General features: G+C 38.3%; 1 protein-coding gene across 6 annotated transcripts in view; it reads right to left on the reverse strand.

The window, feature by feature from the left end:
• The window catches only part of LOC124362746 (ephrin type-B receptor 1-B), a 282,208-nt gene that overhangs the window by 120,900 nt on the left and 143,496 nt on the right, over positions 1-17,812 (reverse strand). For all 6 annotated transcript variants that reach the window (XR_006922494.1, XR_006922495.1, XM_046817494.1 and 3 more), the window contains exon 2: positions 10,137-10,232. Coding sequence is in view for 4 of the 6 variants with exons in the window: in XM_046817494.1 (XP_046673450.1) it covers positions 10,137-10,194 (58 nt within the window). In the remaining 2 variants the exon portion in view is untranslated. The remainder of the gene's footprint in view (positions 1-10,136; positions 10,233-17,812) is intronic.

Below are 17,812 nucleotides of genomic sequence, written 5' to 3' on the forward strand. Positions count from 1 at the left end.
TCTCCGGTCACAATCCAGCAACCCAGCGCGACGTAGCCTACCTGCAATGTATTAGATCTGAAGTCTGAACTCTCCACATCACGGTTATCTCATACAGGGATTAGAGTGCAGCCCAACATTCCCTGGTTACAACCCAGCAACCCAGCGCGTCGTGGGCTAGCTGCAATGTATTAGGTGTGAAGTCTAAACACTGTACATCACGGTAATCCCAAACAGCGAGTAAAGTGCAAACCAACATTCCCCGGTCACACCCCGGCAGCCCAGCGCGACGCGACCCAGTTGCAATGTATTTGGTCTGAAATCTTAACTCTCCGCATCACGGTAATACCAGACAGCGAGTAAAGTGCAAACCAACATTCCCCGGTCACACCCCGGCAGCCCAGCGCGACGCGACCCGGCTGCATTGTATTAGGCCTGAAGTCTTAACTCTCCGCATCACGGTAATACAGCAGACAGCGAGTAAACATGCAACCCCATTCCCCGGTCACACCCCGGCAGCCCAGCGCGACGCGACCCGGCTGCATTGTATTAGGCCTGAAATCTTAACTCTCCGCATCACGGTAATACCAGACAGCGAGTAAAGTGCAACCCAACATTCCCCGGTCACACCCCGGCAGCCCAGCGCGACGCGACCCGGCTGCATTGTATTAGGCCTGAAATCTTAACTCTCCGCATCACGGTAATACCAGACAGCGAGTAAAGTGCAACCCAACATTCCTCGGTCACACAGCCCAGCAGCCCAGCGCGACGCGACCCGGCTGCATTGTATTAGGCCTGAAATCTTAACTCTCCGCATCACATCAGCGAGTAAAGTACATTCTTCACGATAAAGTCCCAGACAGCAAGTGCAACCCAACATTCCTCGGTCACACCCCAGCAGCCCAGCGCGACGCGACCCAGTTGCAATGTATTTGGTCTGAATCCAGAACTCTCCGCATCACACGGTAATCCCAGACAGCCAGTAAAGTGCAACCCAACATTCCCCGGTCACACCCCGGCAGCCCAGCGCGACGCGACCCGGCTGCATTGTATTAGGCCTGAAATCTTAACTCTCCGCATCACGGTAATACCAGACAGCGAGTAAAGTGCAACCCAACATTCCCCGGTCACACCCCGGCAGCCCAGCGCGACGCGACCCGGCTGCATTGTATTAGGCCTGAAATCTTAACTCTCCGCATCACGGTAATACCAGACAGCGAGTAAAGTGCAACCCAACATTCCTCGGTCACACCCCAGCAGCCCAGCGCGACGCGACCCAGTTGCAATGTATTTGGTCTGAATCCAGAACTCTCCGCATCACACGGTAATCCCAGACAGCCAGTAAAGTGCAACCCAACATTCCCCGGTCACACCCCGGCAGCCCAGTGCAACGCGACCCAGTTGCAATGTATTAGGTCTGAATCCAGAACTCTCCGCATCACACGGTAATCCCAGACAGCCAGTAAAGTGCAATCCAACATTCCCCGGTCACACCCCGGCAGCCCAGCGCGACGCGACCCGGCTGCAGGCCTAGTGACTTCGCGTCGTCGTGCGGTAACTGATGGCAGCCCGGCCTCGCCGATCACCTGATTGACCATTTACATTAGGAACCGATGCCTTAACGACGCAGCCAATTAACGTTTTGGCCCCGGTGTGATCGGACGCGATTGGCGAACCGGTCTCTTCCCACACCCGCCACGCCGCGCCGCCCCGACCTCTCGCCCTTTGTTAGCTTAGCTCTAAGGCAAAGGACATAAGGTTACTTACCACTTGGAAACTCGATCTTTTAGGAATGCATTCGAGGTTGAAAGCACACACAAAGGAAACAGCTTTAAAATTCACAATGGTTTATGTAGCAACCCCACGATGCTATTCATTTTGTTTTCTTAGGTCCTTACAAACATCAAAAAATGGGCTCAACGTGCAATATATTTGACAGTGATCATATTAGAACACCAACACAAAGTGTAAAGTTATCTTTAAAACCAAACAAAAAATGGCGGCAAACTTATAAATAGTAATAATTTTTAAGGGTTCTTGATATATTTAAAATTTTTTTGCTTTTGAAATTTTGTTTCAAGTGGGTATAATCAAAATATAAATATAAAAAGTAGGTACATTAGTTGTTTATGGTGTTCGTACAATATTTTTAATTGTAAGATCTAAATTCTAGAACTATTTAAGTGTCAAAAATGAAGGATAGACAATAATAATAACTATATATATATATATATATATATATATATATATATATATAACAATTATAATTTAAAAATTAATTAATTAATAAATAACTAAAAGACTTAACGCTGATTGAAGGGATTAAATTGTTTGTTAACTATGTCTGCCGGTCTGCACAATACCTCTAAGATGAACCTATTTATACATTTGAAGTTTTGTAAGATGGTTCATTTCTGTACGAAAAACATTGAATTTGATAATGGTACATGGCACTCCATGGGATTTGGCTGAGCGTTAGCGAAAATGTTTACATTTGTCTTCTGAGTATAACTATAAATGCAACGAGAAAACCATACTATAAAAAATAGTAGACACAGACTTGAGTACGATCATATGACATTTTAGTATGGGCTAATAGTAAGCGACGGAAAATAGTATGCGATGTACATAAGATTAAATAACGCATTTCAAAAAACATTCACCGTTGCGTAGACTTAAGACTGCGGGTCTAACTGTGAAGTCACGGGTTTAATTCCTTGCGAGGGTTAAGTGATATATGGAACATTTCCCCCTAAAATTAGGACATGTGATCTATTAGAATTGCATTGGTTTAGAAAACCCCCATTATTTTAAATTGTTTTCCAATCTTTCTATGAGTTCACAAGCTAGAATATCCTTAGACGCCTCCGAGAGACACGTGTAATAAGCAAATTAAAATTATTAATTTAGATTACGAGTTGATTTTTTTAAATGTTTCTACCGTTAAAAAATTATTTTCATATAATATATGTTACTTTATACTATATCAATAATAATAATTTAAATTATAAGTTTATGAATCTGATTTTATATATTATTCTTGATCATTGAAGTACTCCTTTTATTTTGAATGTACTAAATTGAGCAGCTGAAATCGCACAGCTTCGTAACAGTTTAATTATGAAATTTAAGAACAGTATTCAAATGAAATATTAGTTAAAACAGTTCAAGGTTTTACATTATACACTTAGGACTTAAGTGTCGTTTAATGTTCACCTCAGGCATACAGATGTGAAGACAAACAACAGTGTAGCGCAACGGCAGGCATTGCATTCCCGGACATTGCAGGGGAAAACATATTCTCGTAACTCTTAATTAACGAGATAATACCGGGAGATAGGCCACACAGTGATGACGTGAGGTGAGAGGGTGGGACACTATGTATTGTAACTCGTGGTTAATTACATCCCAGAAGGTGTTATGTTAATTGTCCCATGATGTCACTACGGGCCTGTCTGCCTCTCCATTTACGTCACCCATGTGAACACTCCTCGGTCTATCATGTCGGTCACTGGGGACCGAGTCACGCCGTGCAAGCAGAAACGTGAGATACAAACTTTCATTGCGCTGCGTGTACACTGGCAAGAAGTTGAGCAAGTTTTGTGTCCGATAGTAAAAACTAGTCTAAACGGACGCTAGAGCACTCGTAATGTCGAACAGCTGATCTTGAGTAGTAGAAAGCAGAGTCGGTCAGGAAAACTGCCTAAGCCTAACAGAACCCCGTGCTTTATATTTGTCAAAATATCATTTGAATGTATCAAATGATTTTGCATTGACTCCAGAAACAACCAGCGATGTACAATTCCAACACAACAATGGAAACCCAGTTTTTACCATCAGTGAAAATTGTGTCACTCTGTCCTCGTTGTAGAGAACCTTCTCTATCGCTCGAGGAGGATCCGAGGATAGCAATTGCTCTGAGAATAAATTGAACTTTCTTCGTTTGCGTTAAGCACACATTTTCCAGTACATACACAATTTGAATAAATTTAGGATTGTTTTGAATACCCACCGATTGTAAATAACATTCGTTTCTACCATAACAATGGTTTAATAGTGTGGTATATTACCTTTTTGTTAATAATTCTGCTTTTTGGTCAGTCATAACAATAAAATACAACATTTTTACTCTAGTAAAAAAGATTAGCTAGGAAGTAGATTAAATCTTTTCATCACTCCGTGAGCTACTTTCCAATACAGCTATCTGCAAAAGTTATCGTTTCCTTTGTAGCTACGTCATCTGATTTCCCCTCTCCTATACATTATTTAACCTATGTAAACAATTCTTTCCCTAAAAATAATCTCATTCTCTGTATCAACAATTGGATTTTGTTATTTGTTTTGACAGTCCTATGTTCAACTAAATTAGGCAAACGGAATTTCAGTTATCTTTTAATAGATTTCTTGTGCATTTTGCATAATGATGAAAAGTATCGTTTAATACTCGTTCCTAAAGTTTTATTCGGGGCTTGATAGCATTTAGCTCGGATTCGCCTTGCGCGTAAATGCAATAACTTATGAGAATACCTATGAGATATGAAAAATACTAAATTATATCCGTTAATTGCGTGTTTCCAAAGAAAATTATAACTTAATTATTGCAATACGTATACCCCTAATGGAAACAAACAATATTCAAAGTAAATAGGTAATAAATACTTTCTAGTAAAGGATGTTTCTTGTATAAAAGGCAATAACAATTAGTTAAGTCTATAAGTAGTAGCGTCAAGTATTAAATTATTTCAAATTCCCGCATAAATTGCATTTTCCATTTGGCACCAAGCGTTCTTGAATGTAAATACGGCGATAATTACGATGTAAAGTGCCGCGTGAGTGGGCGCATGTCGCAAGTTACCATACATGTAAGTGTCTTGCACAAAGCGAACGGAATCAGTCAATTATCGCTAGAGCGGCTTTATATTCAAGAATATGTTAAAATATATATAAGAAGAGTGTTGTTAATTGAACTTCGGCTTCAGTTGTATGTTTGCTTAAACGACCGGCATATTTACATACATAATTCGAACAAAACACAGCCTTGGAGAAACTGAAAGGAGTAGTATGCAAATGGCGACGGTCGACCTTGGACATAAAATAAACAATTTCGCCGGGCACGTACAAAATTTTAATTCGAGTACAACTTATAATTAAAAACACCAACATGGAAAATCCATCAGTGGAAACTACATCACATGTTTTGGTATAATTACATACAATATGGACCAATTCAATCTGGGGAGTTAGTTGCAAATCTGCACCTTGCCATGACGTCCTACTCTATGTGTAAAACCCATGTAGAGGATTTTAATAAATGAGCACTTCAACCGTAAGATGGAAATATATGACAAACATTTTGAGCGCGTGTGTGTGTATAACTGCACTGTCTCTTAAGAGGAATTGTCCGTACGCCCTATGGGATAAGACAGTTCATTAGAAGCTCATCGATTTAAATTGAACCAGAAACGGATAGTTAATGTTTCCATTCTCAAACCGTATACCACATTATGTCAAGCTGGTCTAATATAACTATTTGTTAAGATAATAAAATTTCGCGCCCGAAAATAAATTTAAATGTTCAAACCCAGTCCCCGGGGATGAACAGTTGAGATTAAGGTGGTGCAATCGATGTCTTGCAAACTATTTTTATCAGAAGTAAAAAACTCTTTAAAAATTCATGTTTATTGATCAATAAAAGAGGAATTTCAGAGATTTACATTTGGTAATTATGTAATCAGACCCAAATAAAAACTACTGAAGATAAAAATGTCACATGTTTGCAGTATGCAAATCCGTTACAACTTCTGGAAGATACGTCTTTGTAATTCACTTATCTCTTAGAGAAAATAAACTTTTGTCACTAAATGCAGTTAATGACAGTGTTAATACCATTCAAGTGTTGTGTAATGGTATGGTGTTAGTAACCTTTTTCCTTCAAGGAAATTAATGCTTCCATGTAAAATTCAATTTTACATGGAGTTTTAGTAACGATCTAGAATTTTATAAATTCTAGATAGTTTTTCCTTGAGCCTGATTATAAGATGTCACACCTCGTGGAACAATAAAAAAATGTCTTTGGAAATGGTATGTACTCGTAAAAGGGCTGCGGCAAAATTGGCTTGACAAAAAGTCGAAATCTGACGAAAATCTGCATCTTAACCACTCAGCTACCTCGCTTGACAACGAAGGGACAAGAGCGCCCTTTACAAACCTCAAAAGCTTATGTTATAATCTTACAGAAAATGAATTCCCATCAAGCTTGGTTCAAACTTTCTGCAGTGTCACAATATTATCAATCAAAATCAGCACACCGAGAGGTGAGGTCGCCGTCGTGCGAGACGCTGAGGGTACCATGGCTGTGCAGCGTGGCAGTAGCCATTAGATCGGAAAGCCTTATAAGGAGTCTCAGACCAGATCACAGTAATTTAGCGTACTCCATCTCTTGGCCCGTGTGCATACCCCGAATTGTCTGGAATATCGGCAGGGGACCCATCACATAACCTCAAAAGTTCGATATTCATTTCGCTCCACACGACAACCTGCTCCATACTTGCTTGCACTCTTCAGTCCTTGCTTAGTTGTTCCGATTTAAATATCCACTGCTGTAAAAGATAAACCTGACATACCTTAATCTACAATAAGCACCATTATAAAAGAAACTATTGGGAGTCATATTTCCAGGACAAAGAACGGATAATATTCCAACTACTGTTGGGTACTAGTAGATGATACACGCACAATTTTCATTTTGTTCGTATCAAAACAGTTATAAATTTTAAAGATTGCTGTAGAACAACAAAACTATGATTCGATTTCAATTGAACATTGACCATATAAAAAATACAACCCTTTTATAACACTACATCGCGGTCAACACAATTTACAGATACGAATGTTACAAATACATTTTATACTATGGTTTTATTTTTATAGAGAAAAAGAATCAAGAGATATGTTTTGAAAATTAATTTTGTTGCATATTACGAGTATATACACAAAATAATTTGATTTTAATTTTGTTGCAAAAGAGAACAGCTCCCCACTGCGCTTGTATAAGTTATTCAATTGCTGAACATTAACAATACGAAACCTATTTGTTTAGACTTTTGAACCACTTCCTCCAATGAAATTTATGGTATGGAAAATGTGGCAGAAAACTGACCGAAGAAAATAAATTATCCAGTGAAATGGAAATACAGAGTGCTAAGTGCTCACAGAATCGCAAAACATCTCGAAAGCTAAGGATTATAACAGAGCGCCTGGAGCACCTCTACACTTCCACCACACATACAACACAACCCGCAGCCTGTTAATTGATTCCTACCAGAGACAACAAATAATTCGTTTGACAAGCTTCTGATGGTTGACTAATGGTTCGCTGGTGGCCAGATATTAATAGTGAGGAGTCGAGAGGTGCGCTGTACCCGGCCACCTGGTCCGCGCCACAGCCACCGGGACCTCAAGACCTCGCTGCTGTAGTTGTGTTGAGGTTATAAGGAGTGGTATGACTGGCCACAAATCCGTGGTAAGACCGGCCACCAGTCCGCAACACAGCTACCGGGACCTCAAGACCTCATTGCTGCAGTTGAGTTGAGGTTATAAGGTGTGCTCTTACCGGCCACCAGACCACACAACAGCCACCGGGACCTCAAGACCTCACTGCTACAGTTGATTTGAGGTTAAAAGGTGTGCTATGACCGGCCACCAGTCCGTGCCACAGCCACCGGGACCTCAAGACCTCACTGCTGTATTTGTGTTAAGGTTATAAGGTGTGCTATGTTCTTTCAGCACATGGATTCATGGACATGGATACAAAAGAACACTATAATATTACATCAAAAACAATAATCTTTTATCATATAAATTTAAAGTTATATTCTTGTTTTTGTATTACCACAACATAAGCTGATGAATTCTTAGCGAAAAATAACATTTTATACAAAACTAAAACATTTTGAAAGAAGGTGTTACTTGTCAAACAACACTGGATATTTTGGTGGATCGAACCCATGACTGTACGCCGTACCGTGTACTTGCACAAGCCCGCACGAGAGCCACGGCCATGACCCAAGGCGGCCCGGTGCAGATCCAAGTCCAAGGCGGCTCGGTGCAGATCCAAGTCCAAGCGGCGAGGAGACCGTATTGATCGAGACCCGGCCAAATTGATTTTATATGAAGCCCAGACCCACGGACCTGTTAATTGATACGGCTGAACGTATTATTTTTCGTTTTTGTAACGGCGGTAACCCGACCCGATATCTGAGAGAGAGCCCCAAGCCGACCTCCTAACATCCTATCGTACTGTCAAGATAATCTGTCCTGCCTCCCTCCCCCCTCCACCACTCCCCGTGGTTTACTCCTCTGTCGTTGGTTCTGGTTCTTCGGCTTTAGTCCAAGACGCTCAGGGCTTATTGCCGACAACGATCGTCGAATAGTAACCGTTCTTTCTGGGAAATGCTACGCATACAACAATCTGTATCATTATTTTAAACAGCATTAATCAAACTCAGAGAAAAATGAAAAAGTAGTTCATCTATAGACAACCATTATAAAATCCGTAATTGATTCATGATTTTCTATAAAATATAAACCTTTTAGGTGTCCAATGGAAATGGAATATACTCAACAGTAATATTGTTGATGCAATTACTTCATGTGATTTAAAATATGAATTATATATTTAAAATAAAATATCATTTGGGAAACAAGACGATCGCTGTGTAATTATCGATGTAATTATCGATGATAGTATGAATATAGGGAAACTTTTAATCCCTAAACTGTGTTCCACTCATATGTTATAGTAAACTAGCCACAGTTTAAAGATCCTGACTATGGATTTATTTTTATTAAATTCTCATTGGAGTTAACTTTCCTAGTTAGTTTCCAAAAATTCAGACTCTCGTTTTGTTAAGATACATGCGGAAGTCGATTCTAATGTATCCTCTTATGTACGTACTTTTACCACCGGCGTTACTATGTATGTAAGAATATGCTCTTATCAATCATTGGGTCTAATACACTTGTTGTGAGCTAAATTACAGCATATATATTTTATTGTCCTACATTTACGCTCTTCTAGAGTATTCTGATGGCAGTTAGCAAAACTATCACTTGATGACGTGATCCGCTCAAATATTAAAATCACTTGTTAAAATACCGAGGAAAAAGTGTGAAGGGAAATGTAAATGCGGGAATAACGTGCAGCGGCAATGGTCAACTCGCGTGAGGCTGTGTTTACTGCTACCGTACTGTAAATGTGGATCAATAAAAGTGGCACTGCACTAGCCTCAAGTGTTCAAACAACCAATTAGCACAACTCTGACCCCACTAAGTGTGCTATCCGTCGATAACGTAATTAATTGATTTACTACCCGACAGCGGTCTGCATGAACCGACTTGTCGGGTCTGTAAAACCGACTCTGAAAATGGTAATATTAACATCAAACTGTTAATTGTGTTGTTATTGGTCTCTCAGTCTCAAACGCCTTCGTTGAACCATCGATCCCAAATGGAATGTATGGGAGATGTTAGAAATTTATGTGCAAAGCCAGAGGGCAGTACTAGCATTTTCAGTTGGTACAATTGTCTTGAACATCACTCTTTTAGCTGATCTCTGCATTAACCACTCTTTTAAATGGTCTAAGTCTACTGGTTTAAAAAATGGAAATGTTCAAAAAATATGTTAGTATATTAAGGACAGTTTGCAAATATATTGCGGGAATCCAGCACCAAAAGTTTGAATCCTATCAATAGAGGAGAAAAGGTAAAGACAGTAGTTTTTACAAGTGGTTACTGGCAAGTTTTGACACCCTTTGATCTTTTCATCCCAAAATCAATAGGTACTTCTTGGACGAAGAGGCTATGTACCAAGTTTTGAAGTCTCTACGACCTATCTATCAACGATCCAAATCTCCCTTATTGCCAAATTGGCTCCAGTATATAGTCATTGTTGAAAACAACTTCGCGTAAAGGATGAAATTGCGGAAACGAATAGCAGTTTAGGGGACTCTGGGCAACCATATCACTTGGAAGGCAACAAAAGTGGAAGGACCAAGTGTTTAATGACCACGGTGAAAAAGGTCTTATTCCCAAAAATATAAAATCTGTTCAATTACCCACTATCTCTTGATACAACTAATGTTGAGTTGGGTACTCACCTTGCTCGGCGGAGGCTATGCTCACTCCGACTAGAAGCAGGACGAACACGTGGCCCATGGTCCGCCCGCACGCGCCGTCACTCTCCTCCTAGCATCCTGCAACATAACATCACAATCAGAGTTGAACATCGTGATGTTCCTACATGGACATTCATTGCTTCTTACCAGAGAACAGATAAAACACTTTAATCTCACTTGAACAATTTCGTAAGGCTAACAGTACCTTGGACGGGAACTAGAGCGACACTAGCGAATTCTGTTAACCGGTCCGAGTTTCTAAACGGTGAGGCTAGGTTTAAGTTAGCATTATCTTTGGCAATATCATGCTTCTATCGCAAATAACATGAGAAAGTGTTTTAGACCTTCAGATATATGCTAATAACCTACTTTAAAACAATAGTTTCTGTACCACATTGACTCATTTAATAACCTTATTAAAAGGAGGGTGAATTATATTTGGTGTTCTTATAAAATTTCAATAACCTATACCAATATTTGTAAAAAATACGGTTTGCGTTTTTTAAACTGTATAAATAAATCAATAAAAATAAACGTTTTAGTTTTATTATTATTTACTACGTGTTGTCCCCAGTGTTTGAATACAAATCAAATTTAACCAAATAAGATTTCTTGTGGTGAATAAATACTTACTGTACGCAGAAATGGCTTAGTTTTCTGAATTTAAATTGATTATCACATTCCATGAAACCTGCCATACATATTTGTATAGTAGGAAAAGAAGGGTTAGTTCAATATGTGCTGTTCTACAATATTATGTATTAAATATAAAGATTATTTCCAATCTTGTATACTAAAACTCGAATAGTGATTAAATGGATTATTACTGAAGACAAATATTTCTTCTACTTTACGCATTCATCTCACTTTTTTTAGCAACAATCCCTATCTTCTTTTTGTCATGGTGATCTACTGTATCCCCATGACTACATTTATGAAGTGTAGGACAACTTTCACGAGTGATAGTCCTTTCTAGGATAACTTCAAAAGCTGTTCTAAAAGATTTAGTGACAAGCAACCTGGACTAAAACGCACCCAAATTATATTGAAATCTACTTTTCTAAGTTAAATTACCTGAAAATTCCGATTATATAAATACAAAATTATTGTTTAAAAGGATTCTGAAATAAATCATCTACACTTTGTTGTCTATCTGTAGATTAAGCAGGGCAACCGGTTTTGTGATGGAATATTTTTTTGATCTGGTTACAACCTTTAAGGTGCCGTTTCTAAAAGAAGAAAATAGAAAAAAATCTAGTTACCACGAGTTTCAAATAAAATCTAGGGGCCTCCGATTATAACCAGACCCATAAAACGGTCGAATGTAAGGATATGGAGTTAAAATAATATGGAAGTGCCATTTTTATGCATACAAAATATAACTCATTTTCTTTTTATATTTGGGTCATATTTCATTAGCAACATTTTTTTATTTAAGCCATAAACTACTAAGAAACATCCAAGCTTTCTTAGTACACATTTTCTGAAGCTATTATCTCATGCATATGCTATAAATAATTCTCATTTGAATCTTCAGCCGTTTTTATTGCCGGTTATAAAACGTTACTTTCAAAAACGGGTGTGATCATAAAATTGCCCGGATTCCAGATTTTAAACGCCCTCAAAAGCATGTTTTCTTCACCTCAGTCTTAAAGGAAATTATTTTAAAGTCCTTAATGCACTTATTGGACTTAAAGGGATATTAGGTGGATAAGATTACTAAAAGCGATCTGAAACTACCAAGCAACGAAAGAAGATTAATCCTTCTATTGGATCTCACAAATATTGACCTCACATGTAACTTTAAACACTGTATATTATGTTTCAATTTTTAGTATTGCTTATTGCACAGCTGAATGATACAATTCTATACACGACGTAGGAATGCCCACCATGTTATGATACAAATTGTATTGGTCAGTTCGCAGTGACGTTTTACATTCATTATGAAATATCTGTTACAATATTACATGAAGTTTTAATACACCTCCACTGCTGTGAATGATGGTATCATTTATATTTACGTTTGAATAAGTTACGCGATCACACGGACGCAGAATGTATATTGTTAAGTCAACTGAACAAGCTTACACGCTGTATTGAGTTTCTCTTGTGAAATTGTACAGTTTTATATTCTGTTAACGCATTAACCTACGCAACAACTATAATTTTCTCCAGCTACAATGTACATTACATAAATAAGTACTTTTGTAAATCGCGGAAAATTGATTATTCTGTATTGTATACAAACAGGAAGATATTTTATGTTTAGCAGCACATAAACATGCGTTGTGCGCCATGTTTTGTTTATGCAGATGACAAGGATAAAGGTGAGTGATATTTAGGAAATTTCATTCATTATATCAAATTTGTTAATGGAGATATTTTATTTTGAATAGCACAACTAATGTCGACTCTTTTTCACACCATTCCCTTTGCGGAATTTGTTATCAGAGTTGAAGCAATCCTCATGCATAAGAAAAAGTTTATAAATATACAGTGTACACTTATTTATCTATATGGTAGTGTTTATACTGTGCTGGACTGAATTTCATTTCCCAAAGTAGGGGAAAGGGAATTGCTCCGTAATTTTACAGATAATAGAAGCAGGTGGGAATTTTTTGTATTCGGTATGAATAGCGACTGTAACTTAGAATCGGCCAGCAGGCGGTTGTGGCAGATGTCCTGGCCGAGGACATACCTGCGAGCTCCCCTGGGCAAACACGCACGGATCTGCTACTATAGCAGGGTCTCGCCCTGATCCATTTGTCAACAAGGCACCCAGTCTGGAGTTCGTCTTATCCCAACAAGCCATCAATCGACATCCTAGCGGCCATTCCTGTGGACTGGTCTGCAGGGTGTTCTGGTAGTCTTAAATCATCATCGAGTTTGAAAGAAATATTTTAGATACACTTGAAACTACGATTATAAACATCTAAAACATGGTCACTTGGGAACACGAATATACTGAAATAGAAATAAAAAGTATAACATTAAACAAAACATACTAGAAACGTAATGTATAATAATAGTATATGGATTCCATTTCAATATTTCCAGTATGATATACTCAATTCATATCAAAATGGTTGTGTTCACGTAGTTGTTATAATGTGTTGCACAGTCGTAAAAAAGACAATAGAATATGAATTTTAATTTCAATTAAAATTTGACAAGTGTTTTATATATTTTATTTTTTATCAAGACGCACAATAATGCAGGTTTTATTTAGTACAAATATATATAGCAAGTACACGATATAAGTTTTCAGGATGGAGTATACGAATTTGGTGCTTGATGGATTTTGAACCATGATGTGGCTGAAGGCAACAAATTAAATACTTGTTATAATTGGCTACTTCCACCGAACTCTTTTGTCAAAAGAAACTCTGTGTGATGTTGGAGGAACTGAGGGAAGGAAGAATGGTGAGGAGGCGGTCCTGGCCGGTCCTGAAGGCCGCCGGGACGCTGACAATATAGTGGTCGGTGGACGTTGGACCTGGTGACCTTCGAGTCCTAAATAGGGAGGTTGGGGCATCCGTCATTTACGTTTTAATTAAAACCGGGTCGTCCACAAAATGAACAAAACTCTACACTGTTTTGTGTAGAATCAATGGACACGCGTGGTAAACCCCTTGAAAAGGAAAATTGCTAAATATGGTCTGAATTCTATACGGACCATTAAGAATAGTAACAGCTGATATTAAGCAAAGACATTGACAAAAGGCATTTTGCTTAGACATTCCTAAATGTCAATACAGCGTCCTGCTTGGATCGTTAAAACCTTTTGCGTTTTGACTGGATATAAGCCATGTTCATGTTGCAGACACTAAGAAGGTGCATAATAACATTCCAATAGTAAAAACTTGGATTGAAGTAACATGTATGTTACGGACACATCTCTGTGAAGTGATGTTAGCATTCTTAATCAGGAATTGTTTCATTTCATATCTATATACACTTGTACAATTAGTTCCTTCTTAAGTTGTAATCTGAGAGAAGTTACAGTATTGTAAAGTAACTCTAAGTAGTTTCTATATCAGACTATAATTCATGGTCACTATATTTGTATGATATTTAAATCATGCCTTTGTTCGTACACGTTGTTGATAGTGTTGTAAATTTAACTTGATTGTTGTTAAGATAAAAATGTATTTAAGTATTTTTTGGATCTAAACATGTATTTTGCCGATATTAGCGGTTGCTCTATTGGTTTATGTTCAAAATATTGTACTTTGCTCTTTATGCTACCTTGATATAGTTTTCATTTCAGTGATAGAATTTTATGCTATACAACAAATTTATCGCTTTTCCTAACGTTATAATAAAAATGTATCATTATAAAAAAATACCCAAGGAATAGATCGAATCGTGTACTGCACTTTGCTATAGTGTCCAGAAGTTTGAACAAGTGTCAATGGAAAACGTTCCGTTATTTCCGAAGTATGCAAGGAGACGGCTGTACAGCGAAGGTAACATCAGCCGGCGAAAGGTGAATTGCCGCTCCCCAGCGCCGCGTTAATGTAATTAATGTAGCCGATAATTACAAAACAAACATTTTATCGAAGCAAGGGGCAAGTTTTAATTAAAGTTTAGAGCAGTTGTTGACGTGTTTTATGCGTCTCGCCGCCCGCGCTGTGAGGCGCTCGCTGTTCTGGTGTGATAACCTGGCAGCAAAGTTCGGCGCTCTTAAAACTGATGATCAACTCAATTAACTAATTATGGCGGGGATAAAGCACTCCCCGGAGAGAAGTAATAAGCCACACCTTGGCGTGCATTGTTTGTTCGCAGCTCGGAAATCGTCGATTGCAACAAATCACACCTTTACTTGACGTGCGCAAAACGACAACAACTATGTTTTATTTCTCAGAACCGTAACTTAGATAGACCCGTAAACTCTGTAGTACTTTGGTTTTACATTTGGATTTAACATTAGGTTTCCATACATAATGTCTGTATGCTATTTCAGTTTTCTGATTAATGCACGTTTTTAAATAGTACACGTAACTTTAAATAACGTGACAAAGTGTAATATATCTGATGGAGAATATATTTTATTGCATATTAGTTTAAAAAATGTTTCATTTACTGACCAGCAAAGGCTTGACAAGGCGCCAGAAAAGTAAACGACGGATAATAAATTATTCTAACTATTAGCCTACATAAGTGAGTGGTGTACAAAATTGCGCAATGGTATATTTTGTCCTTTATAAGATAGAAAATACAGATTAATTTTACTAATGGTCCAGCGTTTGGGGAACCAGTTGTACTAATATAAAATTAATGTATATAATCGGCTATCAACTACTTCACTTATTGTGTACAATGATATCTATTATTATCTATTATATAATAAAGGTAAACAAGATATGGTATTATGGTGTTATATAATATTTTTTATTCTCAATAGTATATAGCCTATAAATTACTGAAATAATTTATAAATGAAGGCTTATATACATATAACGAGAACACATAGAAAAGTAATGCGTCTTTTCTAGAAATAGTATCCGCTCTCTTTTTTAAGGGGATAATGAATACGACACATGTTACCCCTAAAGCTCGTAAATTTGTTGGTGGGATAAACATAAAACGCAATTATTAACAAATTTACAAACTTTAATTTTCATACAAATGTCCTTCTTAACCCTCAAAGAATGTTTTATTTTGATTTACATTTGAATACTTTTGCTAGTCTAATCTTACTATTAAGATTTTTTCACGTGAAGAAGATAGTAGATGCAGTTCTCAAAACGTCAGTTATATGTGTTACAAACTGTGCGTTTCAGGTTTTTACGTTACAAACATCGTGTTTCAGTTTTTTTCCATGTATTACTTTAAAAGGTTGCTTTACTGTTATTTGTACTAAAAACGTCGCATTCAGTTGTTTGAGTTCAGATGTTTGTTTTACACGTAGCAAAGGTAATGTCCAATACTTTCCATTAACGTGCGATTTATATATAAATATATTTATCCTAACCGAAAGTATGTTTCTCCTCTCAGTTACCTACTTACAAAAGAATGTTTGAAGTTTCCTGAGAAGGAAATGCCTAGAGAATGCTGGGGGTTCGTGGAACCTCTCGTGGCGAGGTCCTCCATTTGCCACAGACCGTAAAACCGCATTTTCGGTAGAGGAAGTTTTAGGGCACCATAAATGTTTATAGTGTAGCACGAATACGGAAATACTTGGCGTGTCGGGGAGAGCGAGAGCTTGGGCAACCAATCATAAAGCTCGTCAGGAGTCCGTCCGTCTCGTGGGGAATAAATCAAACGTCGGCCGACCTCTAGGCCATCACCTTTCCGTTATAACCTTAGGCTTTTCTCGGTGTTAAGGGAGTTAATTAGTCCCGCAGCCAGGTGACTCTGGACGCCTCACATTAATGGACTGTAATCTTATTTACATTTTTAGGAATCTTGGAACCTTTACATTACTATTCCATGAAACAAGCCGTGTGCGACCAGTTTTAGCCCTACCGTCCCATATTTAGCCTCTCAATTATATTGAACTTCTACGTAGCGTAGGTATAAGGCTGTGGCTCTGTTAACAGAGAGGTTAGAGGTCGAACAAATATGTGTGTGGGTTTGGACCCTTTTTCCGTAATGTGCTCAATTGAAAATGCCACTCTAACAGTTCCTGGTGTAGACAGAACCTCCTTAAAGGAAACAATTCATTTGGTAGTGTTTCACTTGAATTGTACGCGAAGTCGCACGTAGGAACTTGGAATAAATGAATGAAACAAACATCGTAAAAAAGTTGGTCCCTTGTCTTGAATGAGCATTACTTGAATAAATATAAATCACGGCTTAATTTATGCATTCAATCTTATTAACTTTCCTAATAGGATTTTGCCAAATTCTGGATAAATGGGATGTACATAAAGTGATGTACACAAAATTGATACAACGCTCAAGACCTCGTAATTAGGATTACAATTAATCAGAACAGGTGAACAGTTTTACCACCACGTTACACGTTGTGAATGTCAATTGTTATACTCCATTGTATTACAGATGTCAATTAAACTCCCATAACAACGAGATAGAAATAACAGTAACTTGATTTACTGTTTAGATCACCAAATTAAATTATGGAATCAGATAAATCTTTGTTCAGAAAGTAAATGACGTGATCCCTCGTTGAATTAACGCATTAACAAGAAGAAATATTTCAAAACGATCTATATAAGAAGTTTCGTCTTTCCGGTGCACATTCCGACGGTGAGTCAGAGCAATCTACATTTGTTAATTAAAAGACATTTCCTGGATTACTAAACGATTCCGGGAAGGACGGGCAGAGTACGCGGGGCGGGCCGGCAAGGCCAGAATGTCCTCGGCATTACCACGGGAACACCCGGCCGCGGATGTTAAACGGGTCTAATTAGACAAAATGAAGAAAGGCGAGGGCCGGATCGCTTCCCAAACACGCGTTCGGAATGTGACCAGTCGAGAAATATTGGTCATCGTTACTGAAGGAATGAGCGGGCCGCCGGCGCTACAGTGGCCGGCCGGGAACAGTACATCTCCGACATCCGTGTGTGTGGCCTCCCTTCTGCTGAGTGACAGGTGTCACGTGCACTCTAACGTGCTTACGTTATCACTATAACTTACCTTATAGACTATTAGTGAACAATACGACGGAATCGAAGGGCCCGACAGAT

The sequence above is a fragment of the Homalodisca vitripennis genome, chromosome 5 (assembly GCF_021130785.1).
Source record: "Homalodisca vitripennis isolate AUS2020 chromosome 5, UT_GWSS_2.1, whole genome shotgun sequence".
NCBI lineage: Eukaryota > Metazoa > Arthropoda > Insecta > Hemiptera > Cicadellidae > Homalodisca > Homalodisca vitripennis.